At 33.6% G+C, this 27,091-nt stretch overlaps 2 protein-coding genes across 2 annotated transcripts; one reads left to right on the top strand and one right to left on the bottom strand.

The window, feature by feature from the left end:
* Positions 1–17,983: 17,983 nt before the first annotated feature.
* On the bottom strand, positions 17,984–22,977 carry LOC109797034 (Pentatricopeptide repeat (PPR-like) superfamily protein). The gene has a single exon (XM_020356922.3). The coding sequence runs from the start codon at positions 22,566–22,568 to the stop codon at positions 20,967–20,969; it is 1,602 nt and encodes a 533-aa protein (XP_020212511.1). The 5' UTR covers positions 22,569–22,977; the 3' UTR covers positions 17,984–20,966.
* LOC109797035 (thylakoid lumenal protein (Mog1/PsbP/DUF1795-like photosystem II reaction center PsbP family protein)) lies at positions 18,347–20,421 on the top strand. Its single transcript, XM_020356924.3, has 5 exons — positions 18,347–18,653; positions 19,180–19,283; positions 19,570–19,681; positions 19,836–20,063; positions 20,185–20,421. Exons 1-5 carry the CDS (start codon positions 18,347–18,349, stop codon positions 20,247–20,249), a joined length of 816 nt encoding a protein of 271 aa, XP_020212513.1. The 3' UTR covers positions 20,250–20,421.
* Positions 22,978–27,091: the final 4,114 nt, after the last annotated feature.

Consider the following 27,091-nt stretch of genomic DNA (forward strand, 5'->3'; position numbering starts at 1 on the left):
TACATGGATTACCACCTTTTTATTGCATTTTGAGTAGTATAGGATTCATATATTTTGGTCTTGTATTTTGGACCATATAGATTAGCATTTTTGGGCTTTGGGCTTATTGGGCCTAGTTTTGGGCTTCATGGACCTTTGGGCTTTTGGTACCCAATATTGGGCTCATTTTCATTCTTGTATTTTTTTCCTTTCCATTATATTTGTTTGGCCATTGTATTTAGGCCATTAGAGTAGGAATTTAAAGGGAATAAGTATTAGGCATGGATCATAGAAACTTAAATTACATTTAGGAGTAATTAGAGTTGCATTTGAGTCACATGTTTTGTGCCAAGGGTGGCTGCACATGTGATGCCTCAAATGAACTCCAAATTACACCAAAATGCAATTAAGATTTCTAGAAGGAGGGGCTGCACATGGGAGCTTAGTGGATGACCAAAATTTGAATTCAAATTTTGGCGCCACCTTAAGGCCTTATGAGTGGCGCCACTTCACTTGAGTCCGAGTCCTATAAATACCCTTTCCCTCCATTTTGTAATCACTTTGAGCATTTATGAGAATTTTCAAAAATCACTTCAACCATTCTCTCCCAAAGTCACCTAGAGTTCTTAGCCTTAGCCTTAAGAATCACCATTCCCTAAGCTTGGCCGTAAGCTTTCCTTTTGATTTCCTTACTTGGATGCTTCCATTTTAGTCTAGGAATCAACCTCTTCTCATCTTCCTTTCATTCAAACAATTCGAAATTCAATCAAGGAGCAATACCCGTGAGCATTGAAGGAGGAAAAGGAAGCACAATCTTCCACTTCACTTGCCAACTCCATCGATGCTGGGCACGGTTCTTCGCGCCGGGCACAAATTAATAAGTTCTTAGAAAAATTGAGTTGGGCTTAGGAAAATTGAGTCGACTTAGGAAAGTTGCACCGGGCGTAGGAAGTCTCGTCGAGCGTGTGTGAAGTTGCGTCGGGAAGATTTCTCCGCTTTAGGCACGATATTAAATTTTTCAAGTGCGCTCAGGCTGTGCCAGGCGTGTTGCTCCACTTTTGGTGTGGCATTTATTTCTCCAGGTGAAAAATAGGGTGTCCTGGGCACGACCCTTGCTAATGTCTACATGTCTTCTTGTGTGGTTGGAGGTACGAATTGGATGTGAACTATCTTGTAATGATATAATGTGAATTATGTGTTCTTATGAATATTATGATGAAGAGAGTCCCTATGTATGTGACCTTATGAATATGACTATGAGAAATGTGATAATGTGAAAAAGTGACATGAGACATGATATGATATGACAAGTAAGTGAAGAGTCCTTGATATTGTGAATGTGTGACATGCATCATATGCATTTATGTGACGGGTACGATATGAAGTACACCGTTAAGGAAGACCCTCTAAGTGTAAAACATCTTGGAGGAGTCCTAAGGGATAGCGCGGTTTGGAAGGCCCAGTTCTGCCCATTTGTGTGCATGGAATGTATCTTGCGCGACTTCGCTATCCCGATAAAATCCTAGCAGTACATCCTTCTAGTTGAGAGTGCACGATTAAGCATGCATGTACTCCTAGACTACTTTAAGTGTGTTGCTTCGACAACATATCACGTAATATGTGACGAGATCTGTGACTAGCGCCACATGCATGCATTTATGAGTCGAGTCCATGGCATCATTGCATGATAAGTGATTGTGTATGTGTTACTATTTTATGTATGGCCTATGTGTGTGCCTTGATTGTGATTGCTTTTGTGTGTGTGTTATCTGATAGTTGTTTTTGCACCTGAACTTGAGTGAGATGTTTCTCACTTTCCTATTGTTTGTGTATGTTTGCGATTGTGTTACGGTGATCGTCAACAGTAAAATATTGGTGATGAAGGTTAGACTTTGGTATTGGATGTGCTCTGATAGGACATGTGATATTAGGGCATAGATAGGACTTGTTTAGGACTTCATTTTATTATTTCATTTTGCAAAATCTTAGTTTTATTTCCTTTGTAAATTCCGCATTTGAACTACAAATTATGCTTATGAATGTGAATCCTTTACTCCTATGTTATTTGAGACATTGTTTAAATATGAAAGTTTTTATTCACTCAAATATTGTTTAATCATTTATTGCATATTTATGTTTGGGATAGAGGGTGTCACACCTTCGATTCTCTCATATACTTTATACTCTCTCTAATCTTATGCAAAGCATCAGAAGCCACCCTTAAACCCTCTTGCACAATAATATTCAAGACATGTGCACTACACTTACATGAAAGTAATCACCATTAAATATCAAACTATTTTGTAGTTTCAATTGCTCGCTCAAATTTTTTTGCAACACCAGATTCGCACTTGCATTGTCTAATGTGATAGAAAAAGTCTTCTTATCTATTCCCTAATCAAGCAAAAAATCAAATTTTTTTGTGCCAAATCATGACCACTATGTGGAGGTTCGATTTTACAACAGGCAATAATTTTACTATTCAACGTCTAACTAGCATCAACAAAATGAGTAACCAAACAAATGTGCCTTTCTTGAGTTATAGAAGTCCAACAATCAGATATTAAACAAATTCAACTATGAGATTTACACATTTCAAGTTTCATCCTCTCTTTGTGTTCATGAAATTTCTTTGAAATATTAGACACAACTATATTCTTACTCAGAACTCTTACTTCTAGATTTAGATATACAAACAATTCCATAACCCACTTATATTCAACAAAATTATATGACAACCCATGTTGAATAATAGCCATTGAAATAAGGTCATCTACAACTTTTTGGTCAATTTCCCTAGGCCTTAATTCCCAGCATGATCAATTATTCCCAACATTATTATCTTTTAATTTTTTTGGAATAACACACTTTGGCAAATGATACAACATTGTTGAAGTCCCTATTTTTGTACCACTAATAACATACTCTGCACCACATGCATTGTATTTAGCGTTTTCTTTATCATATTTTATACCAATTCTTGTAAAATAATCCCAAACTTTAGAAGTAGTTACCCAAGGTCTCTTACTTTCTCTATCAACATCATTACCCTTATTTTCCAATCTTTTATAGGGTTGGTGACAAAGATTCATTTAAATCATCATTAACACATTGTTTATCTATAGTTTCAAAATCCATTATGTAAAATCAATACACAATCAGTTTCTGCTTTAGAGGCTTAATAAATTACAACTGTATATATATATATATATATATATATATATATATATATATGTATGTATGTATGTATGTATGTATGTATATATGTATGTATGTATACAACACAATTAGTAAAATCAACACATAATTAGTAAATAAAAGTCTAAGAAATATGCATATTAAAATCAGTAAATAAGCGGTAAAAAATCATCACACAATCAGTAAATAAAAGTCCAATAAATGTGTATTAAAATTAGTACGCAATCAATAAATAACTATCAATCATGTTTTTTGATCTTGATAGAATCAAAAACTAATTTGACTATGTGAATTGAAATTGAAAATTAATATGAGTAAATAACTAATCAATAAACTATGGAAAATTGTACTGGTGCGCATGGAACAACAATGATGTAGGAGGGGCTATTTGTGGAACGATGATGATCACATGAGGGTGGTGCATGGTGTGGGAGGGGTTGTTCGTAGAATAATGTTGATCACATGTGGCAGTGGGCGAGGGTGACTAAGTAGTAGCAGTTATGCGATGACGGTCACATGGTGCGAAAGGGGTTGTGCATGTAGAACATGATAGTCGCATAATGGTGGTCGTGCGTTAGCAATGCGCAATCACAAAGACGTCAAAGAGAAGAGGCAGAATGATGAATCAAAAACCCTAATCCCTTTTCTTTTCTCTTTCACCCACGAGTCCACAACCACAAAGTTGAAAACGAGAAGTGTGTCAACCAACCCTATTTGGGACTTTGTGACATTCAAGATAAGTCACATAAGTGGGATGTGATTTGGATTTTTAATTTTTTTTTTGTTTGCATGAGATGTGAGTAGGTTGGGCCCGAGGGTTTTATTTTTTATTTTGTGTGAGCTCATGAGCTAGCTTGACTCACCATGGGTTCAACCCAGGTGAGTCAAGTTCTTAGTTGAGCAGGTTCAATTTTTAGTAGTACTTAAATTTGTGAATTTTTTTTAGCCTAACCCAACTCAAATTTGTGGTGGGTCGAGTTGACTAGCGAGTTCTAACTTATTTTGACAACTCTACTCCCAACCCTTGTAGTCCTAGTATCAGTTTCAATCTCAACATTAGTAGTAGTTAAAACCAAACCAAACGACTATAAAAATTTAAACAAAATCTTATTAGAACATAATATTAACTTATATTCATATTGTAAACAAATTAAAAAAAAATGTGACTCCATACCTGATTCAATCTTTTCTATTTCATCTAATTCAACTTGTAGATCATTAACATTTTTCCTATGATATTTGAGCTAATTTTTTACAAATCAAAGCTTAAACAATTGTGGGACTTAAGGAACTACGAAATAAATCAAGTACTTGACCTTCTGTACTGAATGCAAACTCAAATGACACAAAAAAGGCCAATATATTTGTAGTTAAGCATGAAAGAATATAATATTTGTTTGATTTCATTCTTCACCAAGCAAAATGTCAAATGCATTGTTATTTTCTTTAACATCATCCCCCAATACCTATTTAGCTTATTTCTTTGCACCTCAACTTGTTTTTTTTTTCTTCGTTTTCAATCTAAACTGACCATCCCAACCATCATCCTCATCGTTGTTGTTTGCATTATTCTATGAGGCAATGTTTGAAATCAAAGTACTAGAAGTACTACTATCAATGAAAATGGCATGTTGTATTCCGCAAATAACCTTTTGATAAGATCTTCCAATTTTTTGAACATCTCTTTGCTTTTCTCAATACCATACATTTTCTTAAAATAAAACCCAATATATTCAAATTTATAGTATGCGTCAAGAAAAATAGCATAAAAAAAAGATAATTAACCCCACCACTTTCCCAATATTTGTTAAACTTCAATTGCATATTTGCTATCATTTTTTGTATCACTTGATCATCATTGTGCCTCCACTTATTTAGTAATTTTTGAATATCAACTAATTTCCTAAAGAAAGTGTTACTTGTAACGTGTAATGATCAAAAAAAAAAAAAAAGAGTTGCATTATAGAAAACCCTAAAAAAACTCACAAAACACGAGCATGTTTCTAATCAACTCTTTAGGACATCCTCCTTCACTAATAAGAAGATTAAGCGCATATGCAACCTCAATATACTCAAAGCTATAGAATAGTTGTTCATATTTTTCAGCAACATCTAACATTAAGTAAGTGGAGCTCCACCTAGTTGGCACATCAGGCTTTTTGACCAAAGTGGGGTCGTTGACCAACTTATTTACGTAAATGAGGTTCTTTTGAAAGTATTTACGCCTTTGGGGCTGTTTACAACGGTGTCGCTATGGCCCATAGCGACACCCGTGACACGTGGAATTTTTAAACTCCAGGGAAGCCATGAAAGCCATATTGATAATGTCGCTATAGCTCATAGCGACACAAAACGGCTTCAAAGAAGTCGCTATAGCCTATAACGTCCCATTTTTAATATTAAAAAAAATATAAAAAAAATAAGTAAATAGTTTTTTTTAAAAAAATACGAATTTGTGAAAGTGGCGCTATGGCCTATAGCGACACAGTGTCGCTATAGGCCATAGCGCCACTTTTAATTATTTACTTAATTTATTTTTTCCACTTTTTAATTTATTTTATGAATTTTATATAAATTTATATTTATATATTTATCTTTTCTATATTTTCTTTATTAAAAGGAAAAAATAATTAAAAGAAAAAAAATATTTAAAAATAAAATGGAATAAAACAGAAATTTAAAAATAAAACTTAAAAAAAGTTAATAATATAAATAAGAATAAAAGAAAATAAAATAAATAATTTATTGAAATTAAATAAATTTTTATAATAACAGAAATACAAAATTAATATTTTAAATAAATTAATAATATAAAATTTGAAAAGAAAAGGAAAAAAAATAAGTCGCTATGGCCTATAGCGAATTTTCGGCGCTATAGGCCATAGCGACTCTTGAATCTTTTGGAGAAATGGAGTCCGTTATAGCTGCAGGTGTGTGCAATTCTAAACCCCACCATTATAAATTAGAATTCAATTAATTTTCTATTTTTACAAAATAGATGATTGATGCAGTTGTTTGTACTTTGTAGAGAAAATCTGAATCCGCCTTTGTGAAAGTGGCGCATTTTTAATTACGCATTTTTTGGTTAATATTTTTTAATTAACATATAAAGAAATTATTAAATATTTAAATACATATTTAATTCGTAATATAATTATTTAAAGGAAAAAAATATATAAAATAAATAAATTCAAAAAAAAAATATATATATATATATATAAAGAAGTGGCAGTGTCCATAGCGACACTGCCTTTAATTTTTTTTTCATTTTTTTTAATTATGCGTTTTTCGTTTAATATTTTTTAATTAACATATAATTATTTAAAGGAAAAAATATATAAAATAAATAAATTCAAAAGAAAAAAATATATATATAAAGAAGTAGCAGTGTCCATAGCGACACTGCCTTTAATTTTTTTTTCATTTTTTTTAATTATGCATTTTTCATTTAATATTTTTTAATTAACATATAAAGAAATTATTAAATATTTAAATACGTATTTAATTTGTAATATAATTATTTAAAAGAAAAAAATATATAAAATAAATAAATTCAAAAGAAAAAAAAATATATATAAAGAAGTGGCAGTGTCTTTTTTTCATTTTTTTTAATTATGCATTTTTCGTTTAATATTTTTTAATTAACATATAATTATTTAAAGGAAAAAAATATATAAAATAAATAAATTCAAAAGAAAAAAAAATATATATAAAAAAGTGGCAGTGTCCATAGCGACACTGCCTTTAATTTTTTTTTCATTTTTTTTAATTATGCGTTTTTCGTTTAATATTTTTTAATTAACATATAAAGAAATTATTAAACATTTAAATACATATTTAATTCGTAATATAATTATTTAAAGGAAAAATATATATAAAATAAACAAATTCAAAAGAAAAAATATATATATATAAAGAAGTGGCAGTGTCCATAGCGACACTGCCTTTAATTTTTTTTTTCATTTTTTTTAATTATACATTTTTCGTTTAATATTTTTTAATTAACATATAAAGAAATTATTAAATATTTAAATACATATTTAATTCGTAATATAAATATTTAAAGGAAAAAATATATAAAATAAACAAATTTAAAAGAAGAAAATATATATATATAAAGAATGAAAAAAAAATTAAAAGCAGTGTCGCTATGGCCCATAGCGACACAGTGTCGCTATGGGCCATAGCGCCTCTCTTAAAAATTATATAAAAATTTATTTTAAAATTACATTTTTTAAAAACTTAATTTTATTTTTATAAATATATAATAAATAACACAGTTTATTATTTTTATTTTACATTTCTATTATTTTTGTTTTTTTGTTTTTTTTTCTTAGAGGGTGTCGCTATGGGCTACATCATTTTTGTTAGTCCATCAACTGTGTTGGCCCAGCCTATAGCGACACTGATGTGGCTCATTCCAGCCCAACCAAGCCCAAAAAAAAAAGTCACGTGTCAATTGTGTCGCTATGGCCCATAGCGACACCGTAAAAAACAGCCCCAAAGGTGTAATATGTTTCAAAACAACCCCATTTTGATATATAGTTTCTAAAACTGTACCAAAATGGTCGTTTAGCGGCACATCAAGTATTAACATTGCATTGATAGGTATAATAACTTCCTCCGCCCACCACTTAAAAGTTGCCAACCTACGTGGAGAAGACCTCACAAACTTACACGCAACCCAGATTTTATTAATTGAGGAGTCAATTTCCTTTAACCCATCACTAACAGTCAAGTTCAAAATGTGAGTGGAACATTGTATATGCGTGAAATCTCAATTCAATAAAGTATGACCATTCCAAACACTTAGGCTTCTAGCCAAGTATGAAATTGTCACATTGTTAGCACTTTCATTATCCACTGTTACACAACAAATTTTTTCAATATCCCAATCTTTTAAGCGATTCTCTAGGGTAATCCCTATGATTTCACCTTTGTGGTCAACAATCAAGCAAAATTTTAATATTTTCTTATTCAACCTAAATGCCTCATGAATATAATGAGTTTTTATACACATATAATTAAAATTTTGAATTGATGTCCATGTATTAGTTGCAAGGGAACCATTTGCGTATTTGTAGACAACAATTTTTTCAACTTTTTTTTCATCATTAAACACTTGCATGCAATAGTTAGAAATAGTTACACAAGAAATAATTTTAAATTGGGGTTAATCCTCTTCCATGAACTTCCTAAACCATTTATTTTCAACAAATTTAAAAGACAGTTCATCTATAATTATCATCTTAACAAGTGCTATAATAGTCTGTTCTTTATTGAATTCAACAAGTTTCAAAGTAATAACATTAGTGTCACCCTCACATCCTTTTCCAACAATAATTGTCTTCTATTTCTTATTAGCCATTCTATTTGGGTTTTTCATACACGACCTCCCATGTTTTATCAAGTGAGAGGTTCCATAGTTAGAACTACTTGCCTTATATGATTTGCCACAATACTTACAAAATGCATCATTTCCTACTTTATTAAAATGATCTCAAACAATAGAAAAGGCTCTAGTAGGTTTTCTTTTATGTACCTTTGGTTGTTCAATTGGACCTTCTTATCTCTGCCCTTGTGATAAAAATTTCTTGCCTTTGTTCTGATGGAACATCTTGGCTTTTTTCTTTTGGACTTTGACTTGGTTGAGTAGGACATGAAGAAGGAGTAACTGGTGGTGGGATTCGGCTTGAAGCATTACCACTTTTGGTATAATTATTTTTTTTCTTTTTTTTCTTCTTGTTTCTACTATTAAAACTTAAAAAGAACTTGTGCAACATATATAAAAGAAAAATATAAGATAAATGCATGATTCAAAATTTATTAAAATATAAGAAAAACTAGTTTGGAGGGCTCCCTTGTATACTAATTATGGTGAGGCTAATGATTGTAATTCTAGATTTTATGTAAGGGGATCCCTTGTATACTCATTATCAACATCTTCTTTGCAAATTGGTGGTACCAATTAAATTTAGTTGTGAGGAATTTTCTTTTGTGGCATGATTCTTGATTTATAAACTGGATTGGAATTTTATCTTAATACATTTCATATTTCAAAGTTGCATTTTACAAATTTAAGAGCAAACAAAAGAGAATAAGGGCTCATTAAAGAAAGCCATGTTCAAAACTACTGATGTTGTGTTACTCATCTGATAGTGTAAATGATGATTTGGTGGCAAAGGCAAGGTGATGCTTGAGCGGCAAGTAGGGGAAGTGAAGGCAAGGTGGTGTCGGTGCTTGAGCGCCAAGTGGTGGCAGCTCCACGAATGAACCCTTACTTGAGACTTGAGAAGGTTTCTATTTCTAAATTGATAAGTGAATGATTTTGTGAATATCGAGTGCGTGTTAAAATCACTTGAGAGGGTCTCTATTTCTAAATTATTATGATTTATTTATATTTTACTATATACTACCAGGTCTAGTTGGGTCTCAGGTCAGAAACCGCTAAACCCATTACCCAACCCATACAACACCAAGTTTTGAACATGTCGGTTCGAGTCTAACACGACATAAAAAAATGATCTAAACTAAATGGGTCAATTTGGTCAATTCAGGTTCGTAGGTAACTCATGTACTTACACCTCTATCGTTAGGTTTAAGCTACTTAGATTGCTTACCTTTGTTGTAGAAGAGCTCCATAGATGAATGCATAACAACTCATGTAGTTGAGGTGTTATGCATATAATGTATTGATTATGGTGTTATTCTCATGCTTTGTTGACTAAATTGTTGAATGACATTGATTATGGTGTTATTCTCATGCTTTGCTGACTAAATTGTTGAATGACATTGATGTGGTGAATTATGAAATTATTGTATGTTGTTAAGTTGCTTACCTTGGTAAGGTGTGCATGCCATGTTGAGATGTTTTGTTGTAATGCTAAGTTGTAGACCATAAGGTGTATGTTGTGTGATTTAATTTACATGTTGGTGTTTATTGTATAGTTGTTTTACTTCTATATTTATGTATCTTCTTTCTTTTGAATACTAGTTTACCCTTGTATGTTTCCTTGTGATTGGACTATGATGATCATGTTTATATAGGAGCAAGGTAGGGATAAGCTGGAGGAGTTCGGCGTGTTATGAGCCATGTTGTTGACAATGTAGCTTGATGCTACCTTTGGTGGTGATTTTGTAGTGGTTCTTGACCGATAACGTAGGTTACAGTTACGATTTCTTTTGGATTATTGTATATATTTATATGTGTATAGGATATGTTGTGGTTCCATTGTTGAACCTTTACACTTTCATATTAATTTTTTCCTTATGCATATATCTATATTGTCATATGTACGTTTTAAGAACTGTTTGTATGATAACATTAGGTATATGCGTTTGTTCATTGCTAAAAGTTGTTATGTTAAGTGTGGGGATCATGAAGGGTCATTACACCCACAACATAGAACACAATTGGATATCCAAACACACGTCAACAAGATATAGCAATAGTAGCATAAAGTAATAACAACACATAGCAATAACAATATAGTGTAGCACATTTAGTCATGGAGTCATAATATGTTTCATCACATAATTATTCATTTCATACTTAATGTAATAGATACGGACTTCAATGTGCATATGCATGTGGCGCTAGTAAAATCACATTGATTTGCCTCTTGCTTGAAGGCACACAAAAGTAGCCTAAAGTCACACTCTCATCACACTCTACACTTAGAGAAAATACACTAGGGCATGTTGGAACAACTATGTTGCGCAAGTTTCACTCCATGCACACAAATGGTTGGAACTAAGGCTTCCAAACCCAACTATTCCTAAGGTCATGGATCCTTAAGATTTTATCCATGAAGGACTTTCCCTGATGGCAAATTCCATATCGTACCTATTAAAAATACATTTATGCATATAATGCATGTCAAACAAAACCTAATGCAATATCATGTTATTATAATACACATTCAACATTGTATAATTATTTATGAATACCATTTGCTCACATCGTTGTTAAGTCTTGACTTAGACTTCCTTTTGCATGACCCTTACAAGATCCACATGCATCGATTTTCCAATTTTCCAATAACAATCCACATTATTTAACCATACACATCTCACTATTACATAAAGACATACTTAACATACATATCATTTCTTAAATAAAGTAATCAACACATTAATTCTTTAGATATCGCTATCACCAAAATGCCTCAAGTTGCTAACAATCAACCCACATCATAACTTATAAATAATTTTTCTCTTCCATAATTTCTCTTCCCTAAATATTAATATAGGTACCTCAGACCATTCATAAGATTAAACACCTAAAGGATAAAGTAATTCACCATCAATACTCGCAAGCTGTATTTTCATAACTTAATCTTCTATGATCTCGAAAGGTCCAAACATGATATCTAGAGCTATATACATGCTATATATTTGATCTTAATTTGGTTAGAAAGGTAAGACAATTATTCACAACTTCTATGTTGACTTCAAGAATTAATTATGTCATATACTATTTTTAAAATTACAAAACCATAGAGTTTTACCCTAAATCGAATAGCTTGACCTCTAGTCTCTAATTTGATCATAACTTGAGTTATAGACCCTTTTTTTCTAGGTGATTCCAATGACATCTAAAAGCTAACATTTAGGGCTACAACTTTTATGAAGATCACAAAAGAAAATTTGACCATCTAATCACTTAAGAAAGCAAATCGTTCACTTAAGTGAGATTTAGATCGCTTGAAGCAAGTTATACCCTAGACTCTCTATCATGGACTCGCTTGAGTGAGCCTAAGGTCGCTTGAAGCATGATAAATCCGCTTAGAGTGAGTCTAAGGTCGCTTGAGTCAACTACAATAGTCTAGGACCCAGTATTATACTACACATTGGTTTTTAACCTTCCCTACACCATTCTTTAACACCTCCAATCCAAATCTAATCAATAAGGTGTTAAATTACAACCTATTCCTATACGATTAAGTTACCAATTACTCAAATCCACATGATCATTCAATTATCCCCATAATAACTCAACATGTACGTTCCCTAATGTTCCCATAGGAACCCATGGACAACCCAAGGTCCACAAGATTAGAAAATTATACATAATTTATCATATGGAGTATAGGAACATATGTTACGGTCGAAATTGGGATTGTCCCCTTATACAATGCATACAATAAAGAAAGAAATTGGGAGTCAATTTCACTACCCAACACATATCCATTACTTAGAGCGAGACTACTCACTTCCCCTTATGTTGATGAGAACTCACCAACGAACACAATATTTCTGGGTGATAGCCTTCCTAATCTCCAAACAGTTCTTCAGTTTCTTCATAGCATAGACAAAAACATAAGTGTGGATACCAAAAGCTTAAACTAATTACACTTGTCACAACCCGAAAATTTCCGATCTCGCGACTAATGATTTAGACATCCTTTAGAAAAATCTCATTAATTATAAGGAATGCCCGGATACCAGACTAATCCTTAATTAATGGTTTTGAAAATGGTTCATGGAGCCGCCACCAATGTTTTACTCAAAACATTAGAAAAAGAAAAGGTTTTTAAAAGTCCAATAATGGTCTTGATAACCAGAATTGGGTTCGGAGGTCAGTTACGTGTAGGGAAGGTATTAAGCACCCTTACAACGTCCTTTATCGGTACCCTTATGATGAAGTTAGCATAGTAAAAATAATAATATAAATACTTAATCCCCTTTATGAATGGTTATTTACATGCTTAAATTTAAATTAAGCGATTGACCCTAAAATGTCTACATATTTGCTTTTATTATAAGCATATTTAAAATAAAAGAAGTGAAAGATGGAGCAAGAGATTGATGAACAATACCTCGTAGCAAGCTTTATTAGATATTCAACTATGGAGACTTTTAGGCGCTTTATTGCAACCTTTCACACTACAATATGCCTCACAAAACTCAAGAAATACAATAGAAGGGAGAGAGAGAGAAATTTCGAGCTCTAAGGAGTCTTGGATGAAATTTTGTGTGGCCCTCAGAATTGTGCCCGAGTCTGTTATTTATAGACATACAAAAATTTCCAGAATGGCCCGTTCCAAATTCGGAATGGCCAGTTCTGGATCTGTACGTTGTGTGTTAATTTCGTATCTTGGAATGACCTGTTTTGAAACCAGAACGACCCGTTCCAGAGGTGAGTTTAACACATAACTGCCTATGCTGGAATGACCCGTTCCAAACTAAGGTTTTAGGCCTTTTTTGTAACTTGGAACGGCCGATTCCAGTTTAGGAACGACCCGTTCCAAACTTAGGTTTTAGCCTTTTTTAGGAGCTTGGAACAGCCCGTTCCAATTTAGGAACGACTCGTTCCAAACTAGGGTTTTAGGCCCTTTTTATAAATTGGAACGGCCTGTTCCAATTTAGGAACGACTTGTTCCAGTTTGGGAACGACCCGTTCTGGTTTTGGAACAGTCCGTTCCGGTCTACTAAAACCAGCTTATTTGGGCTTTAGGCTCTCTGATGTCATGTCTTGTTGTTTCCATGCTTCGGGAGCTTCTTTCCTTCAATAATGGAAGTCCATTTCCTTGTTTGTATGCTCCCGGATGAAATTGGGTGTCTACAACACTTAACCTTTTTTATAAAAATTTCTCCTTCCCTTATTTCTTTTAAAAAAAACATAATTAAATATCTTACAATATAAAAACATATTTTTCTAAACAAAGTAACTTCACAAATCTTCTTTATTAATTAAAAACACATAATCATTTAAAAAAACTCTAAAATATTGATAAAATTCATTTAATTAATTAAAACTCTTTTAATAATTTCAGAAAACTTAAGTGTTACACTAGAGGGCATGCAAGAACCACAAATAATTCGAAATAAAATAGCCCAACTGTGACCCGTACCTTTCTTGTTATTCTTCCCACTCATCTCCTTCTCTATTTCTCTTTCAACTCACTTTTTTTTCAGTTGAGGAACCTCAAGTTCAAGGATTCACATAGATGTTGGACAGTAGAGAAAGTAGAAAGCCTTGAAGCTCGAAGTTGGTTCGCATCACCATTTCTCTTTTTCTTCTTCTTTTTCTTCCCCGTGAGCTCGGAACCGAAATTCTTCTCCCTCTAAGGTAAGGGAAGCTAGAATCTTAGACGGTTGTTTGAATTGAAGTTTGACATTAGTTGGGCTTCTGAAAACTTGAGTGTTTGGGGGTGAGTTTAAGGTTGGTTGCATGTTGAAAGTTGAGATTTTGGTTGTCTTGACGGAAGATGTAACATTGATGATTTTTCTTTGAATTTGGTTGCATGCATGTGGAATTTCTGGTGTTTTCTGAGTTGTATGAACAAAATGAGTAGAGAATATGTAGGTAGATCATGTTTTGGGGGTGAACATTGATGGATTATAGCTGGAAAATGAAAAGGGAAGCCATGGAAGTGTAGAACCTCTACACTTGGTGCTGAAGCGCTAAAGGGAGCCATGAACTGGATGAGAAATTAAGGTGACCGAAACTTGGAGCTGCAGCTCCGAGTTAGGCGCTGCAGCCCTGGGAGAAATTGAAGTTGGCAGAGAGTTTGAGCTGCAGCCCCAAGTTGGGCGCTATAGCCCCAGGAAGCCCAGGAGAAAATGAAGCTGGCAGAGAGTTTGAGCTGGAGCGCTGCAGAGCTGGGGCTAGATGACCGAATTGGGTCTTATGATCTTCATAAAAGTTTTCTCCTTGGATGTTATATTTCCAATGGAACCATAATCACCCAAAAAGGAGGTCTAGAACTCTAGATATGGCTGTTTTAGTGAACAGGGGTCAAGTTGTCAGCATTGATTATGGCTGTTGCGGTTTTTATAAATTTTAACCAAGTAGATGATGGAATTAGGATTTGATGCCTTCATAAGAGTTGTAGGAAATCTTCTTATCTTTCATATGAGATAAGGATGAGCATGATAGGAGTAGTATAACTCCAGATAATCCGCTATTATGTGAAGGTTTCCATTTCACAAGGAGTGATTTGGTTAAGTTGAAAGTTGTTTTGAGTGTTTAGGTTGATGTATGTTGTTTATATGTGTAATTTGGATTGATAAATGAGTTTTAAATATGTAGTATGAGTTGTATTATGTGATGAAAGTATTGTGTATTGATATAAATGATAAAATGTTGAATAATGATGATTGTTGTAGTATGATGAGTTGAAAACTAGGTTAATAATTGTGTTGTGAAGTTGTATAATTATATTGGGATATTATATGAACAATATTGATATGTCATTGACATGCATGTTTAGCATAGTGTTGTAAACTAGTTGTGTAGTTGAGTAGCTGAGTAGAGATGATATGAGTTGAAAAGTTGTGTGTTGACTGAGTTGTTGTGTTGTTATTTTGAGTGGTTGAGCTGAATTGTGCTGCTAAGTTGTGTGTTGATTGTGCTGTGATGATGAGTTGTTGATCACTAGAACTAGAGGAGATGTTTTCGAAGTTGTTCATCCCATTGTATGAATTGAGATAGTTGTAGTGCTCTAAGAGCCCAATTTGTTAAAAAACCTTCCTTGGGAAGTTGTCCCTTGGAGCGGATGATGTGTTGTTCTCCTCTAGGACTTAGTTGATCCCGTGTGTGGACAAGGTCGAGGAACACGTGTATGAAGCGACCACGGTATAGGGGCCATGTCGAGCTATACCAATTACAAGTTGCCAATTCGACTAAAGTACGAAGTCGAGAACTTAGTTCCTAACCAAGTATCAAAGGGTTGTAGTATTTGGAGGATAGTCAATAGGCTAATCCCATATGTGGCTTAGTTGAGCTAGCTAATGCCGTGGTAAACCTAAACCCAGCTGTCCTATCCTGACATAGTATTATACTTCCTTGTTTAAGTGACAAAGTTTGAGAAACTGTTATCGTGTTGTGAATTTTTATCCAAATTTGTTGTTTACCTAGCAAGCCTAATCTGTGTTATCGGTTCGGTAGGACCTAGCCACTTAGACTGCTCACCCTGTGTTGTAGGAGATCTCTGAGTTAAAATGCGTGACGAAGCATATGTGTTGATGAGTTATATGTGTTTATACATTGTGAAGTTGTTATAAAGTTGTGTGTTGTGTGTTGCATGATGAGTAAGTTGTTATTGTTGATAGTGATGTTGTGTTGCAGGTTGCTTTTATATTCATATGTTGTTTAAGTATTATGTGTTGTATATTTTATATATATGAGTGGCTTATTTTCACTAGCTTACCCTTGCATGTTTCCATGTGGTTTGAACTGCGATGATCATACGATGTATGGGAGCAAGACAAGGATAAACTGGTGTTAGCCGATGGAGGTCATTTGGTGGCAGGAGCTAGAGAGTTATATTTTGTTGACTACCCCTAGTGATAGAGTTTATTTTGTAGACAATGTATATATTTTATGGCCTGTTGAGCCACTACTATTGGATGGTTGTAGTCTTACTTGTGTTAATTGATAGTATACTATTTAGTATATATATATTTCAGTTGATTTTTAGTTATTTCTCCCTAGTATGACGGCCAAGGCGGGGTGTTACACCAACCTTTGATGAACAAATCGCACAAAATTCATATGCGGAACCAAATATTGTTAAATGCTGTCATATGATAAACACACTTGATGAACTAATCATATATAGTATTTATTTAAAATTATTCTCATTAGAGCAAGGTTATGATAGGGGAACTTAAAGAGTAAGTTTTGGTAGAGTTATTTCACTCGATAACTTATGCTTTACATTAAAGTTCAACAATCATATCGTTAAATTAAGAGTTCTTAATAAATAGATAAAGTCTACAAATTTTAAAAGTTTTAAAATAATTTGATACTTCGTTTCATTAATTTAAATTGACGAATATTCATAAAAACATTTTATACATCAATTTGAATCTATATAATGAACTATCATATGGTTTTTAAACTTTGCAAAAAATTGTAGATTTGATTAATATATTAAGAATTTCTAATTTAACAATTAGATCATTAAAAATCAATTTCAGAATACAAGTTATTGATTAAAGTAAGTTTACCAAAGCTTACTTTGAGGAAGCATTTGGTACACGAAAAATTCTTACTTTCTCAAGCATCTAACATTGACAATACTAGTTTCTCGCATTTGGTTTGTTATTTAAAAAATAACATTCCTAAAAAACATTGTTTCCTGTGGATGATTTTTGCATAAGCTTTCCACAAAATGATTCTCATGGGGGGAGGTAGGAAAATATGGATGGCAACGAGATGGGGTGGGTTCGAGTTTTAATATCCTCGTCCCCATGTTCATACCCTATACTCATTCTCATTCTCATACCTGACAGGTATAAAATATGTATCCCCATCCACGTCCCCCCAGGTATGGGACGAGTAAATATATACTCATCCTTGTATTCGTACTCGATTTAATGGATCGAGTATTACCCATACTCGTGTCTGATTAATCCAAATATTCTTTGTCAAAGTTGGGATAGGTTTAAACATTATTCACATGTATGAGTTTATTTGTCGACCCTAATAAGAACTTTCCCAAAATAAGAATAAAATTTGAATTTGTAAAAATTTCATGTTATCTTTATTTGTTTATTTGATGCAATACCAATTCATGATTATATGGTAATATTTAAAAACATTCTCAGAAATATTTATGACCAATAAATAAATTTTTATGATTCCTAAGGAAACAAGTAAACATGAAAAAATTTATCATACTAAAGGTCCCTTAAAATAATTGAATCATTTCCCGTAACATAAATTAAAAATATTAAAATTATAAGGGAAAATATTTTTTTTATAAAACTAAAATGGATATATCGAAAAGTATACATATTAATTTTTAATTATCATATATTAACTTTTAAACGTCAAATTTAATATGTGTGAATGTCAACAATCAAATATCGCTTCTATTCTCACAAAAATGTAATATATCACTCTTTGTTTTTACATGTGTACACATATCTTAGTTGTATGAATGACACGTGTTAGGCCAGAAATAGACACTTGTTAGCAAAATAGAAGTAACAAACAAATGTTGGAGCTTCTTGACCACAATGACACCGTTACCGTATCCACAAAATTCTTAAAGCTCGGCATACCTATTATTAGGACCTCAACTTCTGCATTAATCTTCCCATCGGACATCGGTTCCTATGATTTTCTGCAATCTTGTTTTCTGAGTTGACGAAATTCTTTTCCCCTTTCTCTAGCATCCTAAAGTAACCAATAAGCACATAAACCTTCGTGGACATGGCAACAGCCTTGTCCACGACCAGTGTGCTTCGCTGGAGGAATCCACAGCACATGCATATCTCACCCTCTTCACAGACACTTTGCCACTCCTCACTCCAAAATGGAACTTTAAGAACTGTAGCTGCTTCAGCCTCAAAAGACATCAACAGAGAAAGTGAGAAGGGTTCTTCTTTGTTGGTGAACAGAAGAACAGTCTTGGCTTCTGGGGTTTCCTTGTTGGGCTTCCCGGGTGAGAGTTTGGCCGTGGTGAAACAAGGCCTTCTAGCAGGGAGAATTCCTGGTCTGTCTGAACCAGATGAACAAGGTTCGTTCACTTTGTATCATAAAAAATTAAGTCTATTATTTAGTTCATGACTGTATACTAAACTGTAGGAATTAGCACAGTGAATGAATGTGTTACATTACATGAAAGAAAAGTCACAGAATAAAAACCATAAGAAAGAGAAATTTCAAATGGAAGCCATGAAACAGCAAATGTATTCATGGTTGCATGATGAAGGATGGCATGGACAGTGTCAAAATTTATTATGGAAAATAAATCGTATGATTGTTATTGTTTAGTTTAAAAAGTTTTCTATTTGGTCCAACACTGGTTTAATACTTAGTAACCATTAAGACTAGGAGGACTAAAATGTTTCAGTCTACCAGTTACCAAATGATCATTCCAGGGGGAAAAGAATAATTCTCTTCCATTTGTAGAGTTTATATACGGAATGTTTAATTCTAAACTTGAGTTCATACATGTTTTTCAAGTTGGATTTCCATTTGTATCTTCTGCTATAGATTTTAAATGAAAGTGAGATAATGTAAGCAAGTATTTGATCAGACAGGCTGGAGGACATATCGCAGGCCAGATGAAAAGTCAGGAGGACATGGGGTTGGATGGAGTCCTATTATCCCATACAGCTTCAGAGTGCCTGAAGAATGGGAAGAGGTGATATTAAAGATCTCTTCTAATTAAAGTTGGAAAAAATCCCTTTTAGATTTCTTTCTACCTCAACTGGTCCCGAGTATTGAAAAGTTTTAAGTATACAGTGGAAATTCTTTACAAAGACTAATGAAACAACTCCTATTTCTCTCTTTCTGGGTGAGCAATTTACTTATCTTTTAATCTGAAAGATATGTTCTCACATTTGTTCATCTAGAGGACATTTTATCTCTTTTTTTATTCTTCTTGCTTGCTTTCTGTATACTTCAGCTATCATACATCTGCTTAACAGGTACCAGTATCAATAGCAGATCTTGGTGGCACAGAGATAGATTTGAGATTTGCCAGCTCTAAGGAAGGACGTTTGTTTGTCATTGTTGCCCCTGTTCTTAGATTCTCTGATAGTGAGTACCGAGTTTGCCTAATTTTCTTTCTCCATTTTAGCTTTCCGGAGACAAGGAGAATAAAATTGAAACAGAAAGCACATGGAAACTTCTAGGTGGAACTTCCATTATTACTTGTTTTATATGATAACATTTTTACTATACATCTGTACAGATCTTGGTGACAATGCTACAATAGAAAAAATTGGACCTCCAGAGAAAGTGATCAATGCTTTTGGTCCGGAAATGATTGGGGAAAATGTGGAAGGGAAGGTTCTAAGTTCTAATGTAGCAGAACATGAAGGAAGAACATATTATCAGTTTGAGCTAGAGCCTCCTCATATTTTCATTACTGCCACTGCAGCCGGCAATCGCTTATATTTGTTTGGTGTAACAGGCAGTGGTATGGCCATTTATCTTCTTCTAACTAGTTTCACAACATCAAGTCTGAACAGCCAGAAAGTATATAACGAAATTATGAAAACTAACAGGAAAAACTGTGATGTTGTCTCAACTTATTGCAGGTCTTCAGTGGAAGAGACACTACGATGATTTGAAGAAGATAGCTGAGTCTTTTCGGGTCGTATAATTAGAATCCTCTGTGAACTAAGAGATCATTGAAATGCAGCTTTCCGTATTTGTAGTATAGTACAACGAAGAGGTTGTTTCCCACTACTTTGTCTGATTGGGATTTATGTGAATCGAGAGATCATATATGTTAAATCTTTGAACCTTCAATATACCAAACCAGTTTTGTTACATTTGGTAGGTGTCATTCTACCTTCTAAGTATACATCAAATACTATGAAACTTTATAGTGATACTGTGATAGTTAAGAAGCTTTGTTACGTAATTTTCAACAATCTAAAGTTTAAGGGATGGGGGATTTGTCCTAATCCTAAGTCAAGGCATTGACACAGGTCTCGGTGAAGGCTTGTCATGGTACTTATAAATGATCTATCAAAGAAGAACCATCAACATAAATTGAACTCAGAACTTCATTGGCTCCTGCGGATTGAATCAACCTTCACTGGCTTTGAACACTAGGCATGTGGCTTCAAAGCGCAGTTCCTTGCCCTCTACCCAGACAACTCTTTCATCAGAAATACAAATTAAATGGCTTTACCAATAAAATAACTGTTAGAATATTACCCCATAATGGAGGCAGCAACCATCCATTGATCTTGGCTTGGGGCCTCACAGTGTAAAAAGCCCACGCATCTTTGTTGCCACTAGGCTATTTCGTGTATAGAGCAGTGTTTATTTTCGTATTTCTCCTTTTTAGATTGCACTTGGGCCATTAATTTTAACGTGGAACTACCTCACTCAATCCATAAGAGTCACTAAAGATTATTGAACTACACCCAGGTGTCTTTTGAGATCCTCCATCTACCACGGGCCTCCTCATCCTTTCAGCTTTCTCCCATTTTTCAGAAGCTGCATATATATTGGACAAAAGCACATTGTGAGAATCCGCACCTGTAGCAGAGTCTTCACGGATCAACTTCATTACTAGCTCTGCCATGTTCATATCTGAATGAATCCGGCATGCACCAAGCATTGCCCCCAAAACTGTGTCGTTAGGTTTCACTGGCATTCTTATCATCAAGTCATAAGCATCTTTTAATCTTCCTGCTCTGCCCAAGAGGTCAACCAAGCATCCATAATGCTTGATGCCAACTTCAACTCCATATGCCTCCATTTTGGATATCACTTCCAAAGCTTCACTGACCAAACCCCCATGAGCACAAGCCGAGAGTACAGTAATAAAGGTGATACCATCAGGCCTTACATTTGAGTCCTCCATCCTGCTAAAAAACTCGAGAACCTCCCTGAATTTTCCATTGATAGCAAAACCTGAAATCATAGCATTCCAGCAGAAAATGTTCCTCCCAGTGAACCCTTCAAACACCAACCTTGCACTGACCAAGTCACCACATTTTGCATACATGTCAACCAATCCACTCAACACAAACGGGTTCACAGTTATCCCTTTCTGTTCTACCATGTGATGGATTTCCTTACCAACATCCAGGCGCCCCAGCTGGGCACATGCTGACAAAACACTAACAACAGTGAACTCATCCGGCTCAAACCCTTCAGCCCCCATTCCCTCAAAAGCCTGCAGTGCTTTCTCTCCAAATCCATTCTGTACATAGCCAGCAATCATGGAGTTCCAGATCTCCAAATTCCGAACTGGAACCCGGTCGAAAACTGCCTCCGCCTCCACCACATTGCCCTTCTTGAAGTACCCACAAACCATAGACGACCACACAAAACAATTCCTTTCAGGCATCATCTCAAAAACCTCCCTAGCAGCTTCCATCTCCCCTATTCTAGCATACCCATCAACCATCACAGTCCACGTCACCACATCCTTAAACTCACGGGGAACCTCATCAAACAACCTCCTCGCAGTAACAATATCTCCAATCCTAGCAAACCCACCAATCATCTGACTCCAACTCACTTGCGTTTTCCCCTGCATTTCACCAAACACGAGAGAAGCAGATTCCGTGTCCCCGTTCCTCAAGTACCCACTAATCATGGCATTCCAAGTCACGAAATTTCTCTCGGGCATCGTGTCGAACACATCGCGTGCATCCCTAACGACGCCGCATTTGGCGTACGCGGCAAGCAATGCGGTTCCGATGACGACGTGGCAATCTGAACCTGCCTTGATGGACTCAGCGTGCAAGGCCTTCACGTGATGAAGGAAGGAAAGAGAAGCGCATGCTTTGAGTAACAGGGGGACCACGCTGGAGTTGTAGAATCCTTCTTGGCGGGTTTGTTTATACGTGAGAAGAGCACATATGAATGATCCTTGCTGAATGTGGTTCCTTATTGAAGAAAACCGATCTATTGAGATGAAACACGGTGTGATTCTACGCAATTGGGTGAGTTGCATGTTTAACTGGAAATTTCTCCGCCTAGTCTCGTCATCACATCTAGGCACGGGGGGGTTTTACGTTTCCTGTCCCGTCCAGCAAATTTAAACTGTCCTAGACCCGAAACTCGCTAGAAGCAAAATCTAAGTTTCCATCCCCGTTTCTGGCAGGGTTCGGGTTTGCCCGTCCCGTTCTTGCCTCCGCTCTTATTTTTTTATAAATAAATATGAATAATTTAAAAGAAAAATAAAATAATATAAATTTTTACGTATAAATATTTTTAATTTTAGTTTATATATATATATAAATAATTTTTTAATTATATTATTAAGTGAGGCGGGAATTTTATGAATCGGGAAAAACTTATTTTTTATTTAAATTAGAATCTTTTGAAATTTTTGTTTTACTCGAATGTTATTATTTTTTATTTAAAAATAATAATAATAAGGTGATGCTGTTCCAAACAAAAAAAAATGTGATGCTAATATTTTATGATCAGGTCATTATTATTTTATTATAAACAATTATTTTTAAGTGAAATTATACTCAATTTTCATAAGTATCAAGTTTTTTAAGTAAAAATTAGTTATGAAAAAATAAGTAAATATTTGACACCAATAATATAATTATTTTATCTATCAGATTTGTGAGTTTGAATGAAATGAGTTCAATCGTTTAAACAATATTTTCACTTTGGAATTAAGGTTTGAAAATAAAAAACGTGATTGGGAGACCTTTTAATTTTTTTTTATATTTAATACTGATAACATAGTGACACAAAAGTAATTATTTTATTTTATATTTGTAAATTTAAAATAGATTATATTAATGAATAATATATTTATTAGTAGATATTATTATATTGTTAAATTTAAATGTTATTTAATAGACCAAACTTTCGTCAGAATGGGACGTGGATTTAAATTATATTGTTAATGTGAAAACTTTATTTGTAAATTGTTAAAGTATTTTTTTTATTATAATTTTACTTACTGTATTTTTTGTCATATAGTTTAAAATAGATTTTTTAATCTTTATATTTATTTTTTTCAATTTTTTGTTCTTATATTTTAAGATATATTTTTTAGTTATTATATATATAATTTTGCAATCCTTTCGGTTCCTGTGGTTAATTTGTTTTTGTAAAGTTGTTTGTTTTGTATTGAAGGTAAAAAAAAATTAATTTTGTAATAAAAAAAATGTTTCAATATTAGACATTATTAATTAGGTACAGAACATATATAAAATGTGATTACTAGAATTAGTCTAGTGGTTGGGTGGGGAGAGGTTGAGGTAGTTAGAAATATGAGGACCTAAGTTCAATCCTCGTTATGACCATCTATCTTTACAAAAAAAAAAAAAAACATGAAATGACAGAAAAAACTAATATATAATAATTTTGACAAAATAAATTCAACATTAAACATAAAAAGTTAAATTAATATTTCTGTTATGTTAATAAAATTGAGATAATATTAAAAAACAATTATTAATAAGAATTAAAAAGATTAAAAAACTACAAGTATAAAAATTAAAAAGATATATCTTAAATTATATAGACTAAAAAATATTGAAAAATTAAATATATAAAATAATCTATCTTAAAATATAAAGATTAAAGATAAAAAAGTAAAATAAGTGAAATTACTTTTAAAAAAAAATATTTTAACCTTTGTTATGAATTGTGTTTTAAAAGCCTATAATTTGCGGTGTCCCTCGCTCTCGTGAGTCACATGTACACTTTTGCCTGACCTTCCTTTTCATCTTTCACATCGAACCATTTCAAAGATAATTAAGTGATACAACACACAAATGCATGCGTAGCCATATTTTTATTTCTTGCTGATGGATCACATCGACCTACCTACTGATGGGCTTATCCGATCTTTAGCGTAAAAAAATGTATTAAAAATCTTAAATTATCTATAAATAAGATTATAATAATATATATATAAATGAAAAACATTCTACAATTTACAAATATGCTGGTCCTGGTCATTGCATCATGATGATTTAAAACTCGTATGTTTTAGGGTCAACTAATTACTTGATTTTGATCATTGCTTTAGTTAAGGGAGTTTTGAGTTTTGTTTTGGTTCAAAGGTTGAGTTTGTGTGTAGTTTTGGTTAACGCTAGTTCCTGTCTTTAGCAATATATGATTATTATCATCTCCCGTGTTTCAAAAACTCTTGGACGGATCCACAAGTATACTTCTCAGAACCAAACAATTTCTCAATTCTTATCACGTCATGACTTAACTGGTAATCGTATAGCATAAGGAATATAAAGCTGCAATGCAATCACCTTTGAACAGATTCTACCTACAGGTTACAAAAAGGTATGAAGTTCGATCTCTTCTAGAACCCATTATCTCTCAGTTTTCTCTCTTTTCAATAATGTGTTACTTGTGTCAGTTATCACCATGTCTATTACATCATGAACCATGATATGTCATTAAGTCGACTCGGACATCAAATCCAACTAACATTGTTGTGATGCATTATTGAGATACAAACAAGTCTCAGATCGATAAAATAACACAACAAATAATAATTTATATAATATAAATATACTTCAATGATTGAGAGACCTTTTAGGTAATGACTAAAAGCAAAACCGTGAGGGCTAAGACCCAAAACGGATAATATCTCATCATTAATATCCCTTCTCAGACAAATACCAATAACCTCCATCAGTGGTATCAGAGTCGCAGGTTAGATAATAACTTTATAAAAATAACTTTCATAAAATATCTCCTCAGACAAATAACCCCATAACCCTAACTCTGGTATTAGAGCCGCAGGTTAGATTCGGTGATAACCAATAACCCTTATAACCCTTCATAACTCATAACATATTATTGGGAAAAACCCAAGTCCCGCCAATCCTAGATCATTAAAAAGGGCCACCCACCATTTATCCACGTACCAAGCCCAATAGTGCTGGACGTGAGGGGGTGTATTGGGAAAAACCCAAGTCCCACATCGACTAGAGATTAGGCAATTGAATAATATATAAGTGGAAAGCAACCCTTACCTTATAAGCCGGTTTTGTAGGGTTGAGTTAGGCTTAATCCACTATTCTAACATGGTATCAGAGCCATTTAGATCCACTTTAAAAATGGGCCACCCACCATTGATGCATGTCTCACAGGCATGAGGGGGTGTATTGGGAAAAACCCAAGTCCCGCCAATCCTAGATCATTAAAAAGGGCCACCCACCATTTATCCACGTACCAAGCCCAATAGTGCTGGACGTGAGGGGGTGTATTGGGAAAAACCCAAGTCCCACATCGACTAGAGATTAGGCAATTGAATAATATATAAGTGGAAAGCAACCCTTACCTTATAAGCCGGTTTTGTAGGGTTGAGTTAGGCTTAATCCACTATTCTAACACATATAATGTAATACATAAAGATAGATTCCGCTGCATGAAATGTTAGGTCTCTTATTTGAGAGGAGGATTGTTGGGATACAAACAAATCTCACATCAATAAAATAACACAACAAATAACAACTTATATAATACAAACATACTTCAATGATTGAGAGATATTTTGGATAATGACCAAAAGCAAAACCGTGAGAGCTAAGGTCCAAAGCGGACAATATCTATATAATACAAACATACTTCAATGATTGAGAGATATTTTGGATAATGACCAAAAGCAAAACCGTGAGAGCTAAGGTCCAAAGCGGACAATATCTCATCATTGTGGAGTATGTTTGTATAATAACCTTATAAAAATAATTCTCATAAAATATCTCCTCAGACAAATACCATAAAATAACTCGTTGTGGCAAGCAACCCAAAATTCATATCAAATTAATAATTAACATCTGCTATCTATAATTATTAATATGAATTCTTTTACAAATACATTCTTGACAACGCAAATTATTAGCACGTAAAGTCTTCCTATGTATTCTACCTATATATATCCTTATTCTTCCTGTTTTCTCGCTTTCATGTTTCTCACTGCTTCAATGACAAACAGTATATATTCTGGTTCTTTTATCATTTTTTTTTTATGGCTGAATGGATCAGGAATTTTGGGGTGGATTTAACTGTCGGTAATGAAATTCCATACGAGTCGGCAATGTGGATTTAACTGTTGGTAATGGGCAAACTGTAAACTCATCTTTTAAAAAATCAACTAATTTTAGAGGAACACGTACCGGCAATGGTACAAATTATGGAACCAGTTGATGGGACGTGTTTTAAATTCTTATGTTCTTTCCCAAGGCAATGATTCTCATTTTGAGGGCTATCTTTGAGTACTTTTAATAGGGTTGCTTATAAGTAACTCCATTTACCACATTAGCTTAAAGAGTAAGTGAGTTGTTTAAAATTTATCAAAATTGCTTATATAAGTACCGGTTCTTAAAAATAAGAAAAAAAGTGAAGCTGATCTAACAAGCGGACAATTCCATTGGAAATGGTCTTGAGAAGTACAGATTGCTTTCAATAAATATAAGAGTAAATACATGACCAATCATTCATAGATACGCGAAGAGGATAATACATGTGAGGAAAATAGTC

Source organism: Cajanus cajan, chromosome 6 (genome assembly GCF_000230855.2).
Source record: "Cajanus cajan strain Asha chromosome 6, NIPB_CcT2T_4, whole genome shotgun sequence".
Classification (NCBI taxonomy): domain Eukaryota; kingdom Viridiplantae; phylum Streptophyta; class Magnoliopsida; order Fabales; family Fabaceae; genus Cajanus; species Cajanus cajan.